Here is an 8,712-nt window from a genome sequence, read left to right on the forward strand (position 1 = left end):
TTATGCATTTCTCCCATGATGCATGACAGCAGCGACGACTTGCCGGAGCCAACCGCTCCGACCACCGCCGCGAGCTCCCCCCTTCCTCACCTCCACCTCGATCCCTTTCAGCACCGGCTCCTCCCCTCCGCCATCCTTCTCCTCGCCATCGCCGCCCTGGACGTCCCATGCGAACACCCCGCATTGCACCTTCACGGCCACCTCATCCCCGGCGGCGCCACTGCCAGGACGCTCCACCGCCGTGGTGTCGATCTCGGCGTCCGCCAAGAACTTGTCCAGCCTGCCGAGCGACACAAACGCCTGCATGGACATCACGATCGTCTGCGGGAAGTTGCTCATGGGTCCCTCGAGCATGCGGAAGAAGGCGGTGGCCGTGAACACCTTGCCAGCGTCGAGCTCCCCTCCGGCGGTGAGGTACGTCCCGAACACAAGCACTGTCATGGCGATGGGACCGCTGGAGTACACCACGTTGGTGCCGCATACGAAGAGTATCACCTTCTTCAGCCACCTCACCTCGGCCCGCCAGAGCTCTCGCACCTTGTCGCCGAAGGTCTCCTCCCACGCCTGCAGATTGATCACGCGCATGTGGCCGAGCATCTCCGTCAGGGCCTTCACGCGGCTGTCGCGGGCGCCGAAGAACCTGAACTGGTAGCCCAGGTTGAGCTTGTTGGCGAACGCGGTGACCACGACGACGGCCGCGATCACGGCGAGCGTCATGAGCACGGCAGGGCCGAGGTACGCGTACAGGAGGAACAGGGCCACCGCGATCTGCAGCGGCACCAGCCACAGGCCGTGCAGCCCGTGCATGGCGCCGGACACCATCGAGGCGTCCACCTGCATGTAGTTCATGATGGCGCCCGCGCCGTGCGCGCGCGCCGCGCCGGTGGACAGCCGCAGCGACTTGCGGTAGTGCACCGTGAGAGAGCAGCGCGCCGCGGATGCGCATGCCCAGGAGCTGGCCCTGGAAGTTGTAGTGGTGCGACGCCAGCGTCTGGACCGCCTTGCCGGCGATCAGGATGGCCACAAGTCGGAGGCCCTCCAATGGCGTGCCGCCGCGGTGGATGAACTCGACGAAACGGTCGATGGGCGACGGGCCGACGTACATGGCCGCGAGCTGCACGAGCCCCGGCGCCGCGATGAGCAGGAACTGCGGCCAGAAGGACAGCCACAGCGCGACGCCCACCGGGCTCCGCCAGCCCCGCGCTGCCGCCGGCCAGTTCCGGCGGGACGTCGGTGTCGGCGAGGGACTCGTTGGCGTGCCACTTGGAGACGAGCGGGTTCATCCAGCTGAAGGTCGCGCGCGAGAGGAACGACGCGGTCACGTACGGCGTCGTCGTCGCCGCCGCCGCGCTGGGGTTCTGGTCCTGTTCGCCCTGTTCATCACGCGCCGTGCAGGTGGTGATGGCGATGTACGCGAGAGGGAGCGAGAGGAGCAGGCCGGCGAAGGCGAGGACGTCGTCGGGGAGGAGCGGCGAGCCGTCGGCGCAGCGGACGGCCGCTGAGGCGGAGAACAGCGTGGCGATCCAAAACACGCGGAGGTGCGGAGGGTGAGCGGCGGCCGCAGCTGAGGCGATCACGGTCCACGCGGCCGCGGCGTGTGCGGCGAAGTGAACGGCGAGGAAGGCGGACTCGACAACGGCCGCAGGAGAAAGATCGCGAGCGCGAGTAGGACGGCGGACGTCGCGGCGGTGACCCCGGATGCACCGAGCGCGGCGGCTTGGCGGCCGGTGGCCAGGAACGGCGCGGCGGGAGTCGGTGACGGCAGCCAGCGGCTCCTTTTCAGGGGACGCGCCGCTGGCGCCACAGCGGCAGAGGGCGAGGACAAGCGAGGCGGCGAGGAAGATGAGGTCGATGACGCCGAGGAGCGCGCGCTGCGGGCACGGCGAGAGGAGGAACGCGAGCCCGCCGGTGAAGGAGTCGGACGACGGCGGCGGCGAGCACTCGGTGGTGGCCAGCCACCACGGGGGCCCTCCTCCGCCCATCTCGCACGCCCTGTGTCGGCTGCTCCTAGGGAGGTTCTTGCTTTGCGAGGTGTTCGACCGGAGGAACGAGTGAGTCCAGGAGAAGTAGTTCGGTCGGAGAAATCGGAGAAGGTGGCGCGGCCGGCGGGACCCAATTGGCCGGGCACCTCCCACCCTCGCGCACTCCATTGGCTGGGCCGGGCTAGTGCTGCGGAGAGACTGTAGCCCACGGACCCGGAGTTATATGGCCGAAGCCAGAATAAAGAAATACCATACTCGGGTGCAACCATCGTCATTCGTGCCGCTTATGCCCAAGGGGCTTAGCGTAGGTGCTTAGAAAAAATGCTTTAAAAAACTGTTTTTTTCTTAAGTATCGATGGTTATTTTTAGAAGGGCAGATGCTTAATTAGGTACTTTTTTAGAAATTACTCCCTTCGTTTCTAAACATAAGTTTTTTTAAAGATTTCAATAAGAACCACATACGAATGTACGTAGACATATTTAAGAATTTAGAGTGTAGGTTCACTCATTTGGCTCTGTATACTACCTCCGTTCCTAAATATAAGTTTTTAAGATATTTCAATGCAAACTACATACGGAACTAAATGAGTGAATCTGCACTCTAAAATATGTCTATATACATCGGCATATGGTCCCTATTGAAATCTCTAAAAAGACTTACATTTATATACATTTATAAACTGTGGTCAACATTTCTCAGTTTTGTTTAGATGTTTTTTCTCAGTTTTGTTTAGAAAAAAGAGGTCAACATTTCTTTCTCAAATACTACCAAAAAACATGGCATTAGGGATACTACAGTTTATAAACTGTGGTACTCTCTCCGTCCGAAAATACTTGTCATCAAAATGAATAAAAAGGGATGTATCTCAAACACATTAAAAAAACAATGGTTGTTAGAGAAGTCTGACTCCAGAAATCTTGGAAACTGGTATGTTTAAAAGATTTTTTTTCTATTTCCATTCAGAACTTATACTTTTTATTTACTGTGTGTCAAGATTACAATTTCACCCCAATACAAGGAAGCTGGAAAACATCTAATTCTTCACATGTTCTCATCAATTATGTAGCTTCCCTCCGAATACAGAAGCAAAGGAGTACAGTATATATCAGTAACAAATGCAGTATATGTTCACATTTCCTGATGCCAGTATTCCTTGATAATCGATGCCTAGTTAAAGACTAATTCACTATACATTCCAAAGCGGATAAAACAGCTCGTTGCTTTTTCTCAAATGAGTAAGCACAACTGCACAAGTAGATTGAGATCAGATGCCAGTAAACTAAAAACCTACATGGCCATGCTGTATTAGTCGACTATCAACAGATTTAATGTGCCATCATCCAGGAATGTTTTTTGTCAAGTATAGCCTACAGAATACTTGCACAGTTCACTAGCGATAAAGAATGTCGCAGTCCTCGGACCGACACAGCAAGGTCAGCGAAGGTGTGCCATCAGATGATAACAGGTTGCCACTTCCCAGCTCCAGTGGTTCAGGGGTTGAGGTTGAGGACCAGTAGCTTTGGGCCATATGGAAAGCACCCTTCCCTGTCTCTGATCGAGGGAAGAAATCAAGGCGCTTTACTTGCAAATGTCCAGCCATCAAGTCTCTGCCTAGAATTTCGAGTCGCAGCGGGATGCCAAGTGCATATGTTAGAGCCCTCATTGCCAACATCGTTGGTTTAACATCCAGGGGCCGCACCTCCTTGTAGCAATACTGATGCCAAAACCATAAAATGTCAAATAGTGAGCTCGGTCTGTAAATGGTAAACTTAGTATTGGTTTAGTCATGATTATGTTATTACAAAGGACAGAAAAAACACTGTTTATGCAGAGAAAATTCTCAACCTTGATAATTAAGTGCATAAATAAACTTTTACGACAAAGACAAAGGACACATGATCCACTAGTTGATTATCCAAGAACAGTAGTAGGGATAAGAAACTCTAACCTGATGGACATTCATCTTTTCAGGGATAAATGATTTGTAATCAGCTTCTCGATTACGGATCTCAGTCTCTGCCAGCAATCTTAGCAAAGAAATAACTGGGAAAAAAAGTGTTAAGCGAGAGAGAACAAGTGGACAAACAAAACATCTTAGCAAGCTTGTAGTATCCTTACTCCTGAGTGGCATGATCTCCTCTAGACTTCTCTTGTACAGCTCGTCAGAACTCAGACTGCAAAAGATAAAAGCAAATATTTTTAAAACCCAAACGTAACAACAAAGAAGCGAAGGGATCTTGAAACATAATGTCATGTCCTGTCAAACAAAATCACTACAAAACATCAAGTTAAAAGCTCATACCCATTTGCAACAGAATTGACCAAATGATTCAACTCCTGAAAGAACATGAGACAAATGGTTAAGTATATAATTAAAGACATACTATGAAGGGAATCGTATTTGATTAACACACGGCACACAGCAGTTGTAATGGTGTGATAAACAAATATTTCCCCGATATGTCATGCCTACTGCTCCTAATGCTCCACTACTTTTGTAGTGAATGCTATTTCAGGAAACATACTTGAGCTGAATAGCGTCCATACTGTAGCAAGAATGAACAGTTGAGTTTTTATTCAAGTGGAATATGATGACAGACCATAGTATTATTAAGGAGCTCTTAAGTTGACATGGCCCTGTAGACCAGTACTCTCCACCATGTCATATACTCGGTGTTTCAAAATTTAAAAAGCGCGCTATAGCTTTTACAGCATGAAATGCTACACCATTGAATAATTTCCACTATCAGAGCTAATACCGCTATATCCACTATTCATGTAGCAGATATTGCTCCTCCATGCTACATGTGCCAAACTAGAACTAAATAACCACTTTTTTCCTCTATAGTCTTCTTAGATATCCTTAAGAAAAAGTAATATGGAAACAAGAAAATAAATATTTCGAGAACTCCACAGTCCTCCCCTAAATTTACATGTATGGCAGCTCCACAAGTGCTCATCGGTTTTCCCTCTCCTCTCACTCTGCATACCCCTTCTATTTTAGGTCGCATATTTTGGAATTCGCTAAGACCAAGGAGTTTAATACTTCTCGGAACTTCATGATGTTCTTTTGATAAGAAATAGATTAGTTCAGGCTGGCCAAGCCTTGTCTTAGTTCGGTAGACCTATAGATATGGCTCAATGCAAAATCTAACTTTATTATATGTCTTGCTACATATATTTCATACTCGGAAGTCATAACAGTAAACAAAGATGTGTAAAATAGTAAACAATGAGCAGATTTTAGCTTTTACGATGGCCCGCTATATGTGTGATAGATTTTTCCTATCCTTCATGTAGCAGACCACAAACCGCGATCACAACCTTGCATCTACTTCTAGCTTTATTTAAGTGTGTAGTTCCATACGCTTTTTTTAGAGAGGAAAGAAAAACACAAAAACATTTTAGGGTATTATTCTTTATCAAAGATATTTTCTGATGATGTAGCATGGGTTTAGATAACTTTAAAGCAGATTCAGCAAGGGCACTGGACAAAAAAAAGTTTAGAGAAGAGGCTCGAGCCGAGCCTAACATTGAATTTAACAAAGCCATCAACCCGCTAGGATTACAGCCAACCACATCTTACAAGAAGCACTGGACAATTCAGGCCACGTAAGGGACATCTAGTTATTTTTGCAAGTATTATAGATCATACGTAGTTTGTTTTTCACTAAATGACTGAACTAAGTATTATAGATCATACAGAAACAACACTTGAAAAGTATTCTTCAGGATTTAAGAAGTATGCTTTGTCCCATTTCAGACGACAGAAATTCTGTCTGGACACTGCCACATGTTCCATTAGACGAGTAACTTCAGCTTGACTATCTTGCATTTGTCCAAGATTTTCCTGTTTACAAGCACAGTCATATCAAACTTTGATGCAAAACAAAAGAGCAACAGCATAAAAAACCTAGTAACTTAGATAGTTACCAAGTAGGAGAAAAAGAAAGCTCTGTAGAAATAGTTGCCATCTCCGCGAGTTCGTCTGAAGTGCACATAGCGCTGACAAAGAATCTGCACAAAACTAGTTTTGCACATTAGCATAGAACACTTAAATAATGAGAATGCTCCTATAGTGGCATGCAAACTTACCTTGATTATTTCCTGGAGAATGTCATTATCTGGATAATCCTGAACCAAATCCAAGAGTGGTTCCTGCCATACAAAGAATAAGTATCACAAAAAGGGCACTAACGATTTAGTAGATTCATCTGAATTAAGGATGGATTCGAACAAGTAATGCTTTAGCACAAGGCGCAAAATTGTAAGGCTAAGGAAATTCTTTTATGGTTTTCACACATCAATCACCCACTTATTTGGTAGGAAAATGATATGAGGCCTTCATTGGGAAAACCTATGTTACATTAGATAAGGATCATCGATCACAATGTGCAAAACTGAAACTTATTTTATGTCACATAAGAACTTCTCCTGTACCCTGACTCACATTATTGGTAAGACTTGAGACACATGACCTTATCAAGGGCAAGTTCCACTGTAATTACACAGAGTAACGTCTACAAAAATGTTATGTTCCAGAAAGAAGAACAAACTAACAACAAAGGATTCAAATAGAAGCCAATGATTTTCCCAGATAATACCATAGTTCCCTCAGGACATGATTGCAGTTTGACAAACATTTCAAGGTTGCATGTAACACACACTCAAACAAGGGGAATGATAATATATATTAGCATGCTAGGCAAGATGGAGTTAACTCTTGAATATCTAGTGAAAGTTTATTGTAGGACATCGGAAAGGTCAGATGGTGTTAATTGAGTGAGGAAAAGATTAAAAAAAGCAATGCATTGTTGTGAACAGAGGAGCTACAATGTTCTCACCTGGCATCCTAATGTCCTTGGACGAGCATCCGGACACCGGAAAACACCACTGACACTGAGAATACGGCAGTCCTTCGGTGGTCGGAGGTATGTTCTTTTGCCATCCAGCAGTTGATTCCAATTTTCCCACAGAGAAAAATATTCATTTTTGTTGAGCGGCATCGAGTCATGCCGAACAAGATCATGCGGGAGATTCTTCTTTTGAGCGCTCATAAACAATGAAATGTAGAATTTCTCCTCATCTGGTAATTCAACCTAAATAATTGCAGACAGATAGTTGTAAAGGATACTTTCTAGCACAAATAAAGCACATAAGTACAAACAAGTGTAGTAACAACTAAAACAACTGATTCAGAATCCAACTAATGCAATCAACAAGTAGAAAATCAATTCCAACACCGCAACGACTGTGAGGCATCCTTCTCTGTGTTCACAACAATTGGATAAATAACTCAAGTCACCAAGTCATGGAACTGAACTAAGAACTAGCAGGAAAGGAACACAAATTTTCACCTCATCCTCTTGCATAACCTCCCAACCCTCATCTTCAGGCCAATCATCATAATCATCATCATCCAGTCCTTGATCCTAGAAAATGGCCGAACATGCTTGTAAAAAAAGTACTTTCCAGCACAAATGCAGAGAACAGTGGGAAAAGGTGCAGTGAATACCAGGCATCATTAGATAAACAAAAGGCAAGTGTAATACTCCCTCCGATCACAAATATAAGATGCTTTGGATATTTCAATATGAGCTACATACGGACTGAAATGAGTGAACAAGCACACTAAAACGTGTGTATATACATATGATTCACAAAAAAGTTAGAACATTATATTTATGAATGGAGGGAGTAAATTAACAAGTAGAAAAGAAAATCCAACACTGTGATGACTGACGAGGCATCATTCTCTGAATTCAGAACAACTGGACAAAGAACTCAAGTCACGAACTCATGGAATTGAACTAAGAACTAGCAGCAAAGGAACACAAATTTTCACCTCCTCCTCATCATCATCATCATCCTCGTCCTCAGGCCAATCATCATCGTCATCCGGTCCTTCATCCTATAAAATGGCAGGGCATTGTAACAAAAACACTTTCCAGCGCAAATGCAGAGGACAGTGTACAAAAGTGCAGTGAAAACAGAGCATCCGATCCAGACAACAGAGGGAAATCCAACAGTCTTCAGTTATCTTGCCATGGAAATATCCGATCTAGCTAGCTTTCCTGGTCACCCGATTGGACCAAGAACTCGCAGAAGATATATCAAAGGAGCGCAATTTCTGGACAGAAACCCCAACGAACTCCCTCCTTTTCGCTTTACTAAAGAATTCAGGTTCTACATAAGGCATCACGAAATTAATTGGAGGGCTCGCGAGCATAGAGCAATCCATCTTCCCAACAAGGCAACAACTACATCAATTCGAAGAACGTAGCCAAGAAAATGATAACTGAACTGCGACGGACACCCGATCCTGCGGCAGCCTAGAAAGCACCCAGCCACGAACAGGCCGCAAGAAATGCCCCAAAGCGGACCAAGGACGAAGCCGAGGTCAACCCGACGCACCACAGAACCGCGAGATTTCAGAGAAGCGATCGCCGAGCAACCAGCACCATTCACCCAGGAGGGTACAGGAGGAAGCAAGATTGCAAGAAAGAACTCACCGTGTACTTGACGATGGGGGTCGGCGGTGGTTGCCGTGCCGGCTGAAGCGGGAGCGGCGACGTGGAAACCGGCGCGGGGTCGAGGGAGGGCGACGGCGCGGGGCCTGGCGCAGGCGGCGATGTGGGTCCGGCGCCCCCGTCTCCGTCTCCGTCTCCGCTGCTTCCCGCCCTGTCCGTGTATAGCTTGACCTTGAAATTTATCCCCATTTCTTTCGCT

At 46.9% G+C, this 8,712-nt stretch overlaps 2 protein-coding genes across 2 annotated transcripts; both read right to left on the minus strand.

Annotated features, from left to right (window-relative positions):
* LOC109773946 (ABC transporter C family member 4-like) lies at positions 1-1,982 on the minus strand. Its single transcript, XM_020332672.1, has 3 exons — positions 1,194-1,982; positions 998-1,147; positions 1-900 (listed from the first exon to the last, which is right to left on the minus strand). Exons 1-3 carry the CDS (start codon positions 1,980-1,982, stop codon positions 1-3), a joined length of 1,839 nt encoding a protein of 612 aa, XP_020188261.1.
* Positions 1,983-3,017: 1,035 nt separating this feature from the next.
* LOC109773945 (uncharacterized) lies at positions 3,018-8,712 on the minus strand. The gene is made up of 11 exons (XM_040401414.3): positions 8,496-8,712; positions 7,829-7,894; positions 7,341-7,415; positions 6,828-7,082; positions 6,079-6,141; positions 5,917-6,000; positions 5,687-5,833; positions 4,286-4,320; positions 4,102-4,157; positions 3,932-4,026; positions 3,018-3,697 (listed from the first exon to the last, which is right to left on the minus strand). Exons 1-11 carry the CDS (start codon positions 8,700-8,702, stop codon positions 3,374-3,376), a joined length of 1,407 nt encoding a protein of 468 aa, XP_040257348.1. The 5' UTR covers positions 8,703-8,712; the 3' UTR covers positions 3,018-3,373.

This window comes from Aegilops tauschii, chromosome 2 (assembly GCF_002575655.3).
Source record: "Aegilops tauschii subsp. strangulata cultivar AL8/78 chromosome 2, Aet v6.0, whole genome shotgun sequence".
In the NCBI taxonomy this organism is placed as follows: Eukaryota; Viridiplantae; Streptophyta; class Magnoliopsida; order Poales; family Poaceae; genus Aegilops; species Aegilops tauschii.

Bases quoted from the DNA above. Each gene is read 5' to 3' on its own strand.
- LOC109773946 (XM_020332672.1), bottom strand. From the start codon at position 1,982: ATGGGCGGAGGAGGGCCCCCGTGGTGGCTGGCCACCACCGAGTGCTCG. The intron at 1,148-1,193 runs GCGGAGCCCGGT...TTCTGGCCGCAG, and splicing joins CCGGCGGCAGCGCGGGGCTG to TTCCTGCTCATCGCGGCGCC. The intron at 901-997 runs GTCCAGACGCTG...CACTACCGCAAG, and splicing joins TCCTGATCGCCGGCAAGGCG to TCGCTGCGGCTGTCCACCGG.
- LOC109773945 (XM_040401414.3), bottom strand. From the start codon at position 8,702: ATGGGGATAAATTTCAAGGTCAAGCTATACACGGACAGGGCGGGAAGC. The intron at 6,001-6,078 runs GTAAGTTTGCAT...AGTTTTGTGCAG, and splicing joins TTCTCCAGGAAATAATCAAG to ATTCTTTGTCAGCGCTATGT. The intron at 4,027-4,101 runs GTAAGGATACTA...TTTTTTTCCCAG, and splicing joins GGAGATCATGCCACTCAGGA to TTATTTCTTTGCTAAGATTG.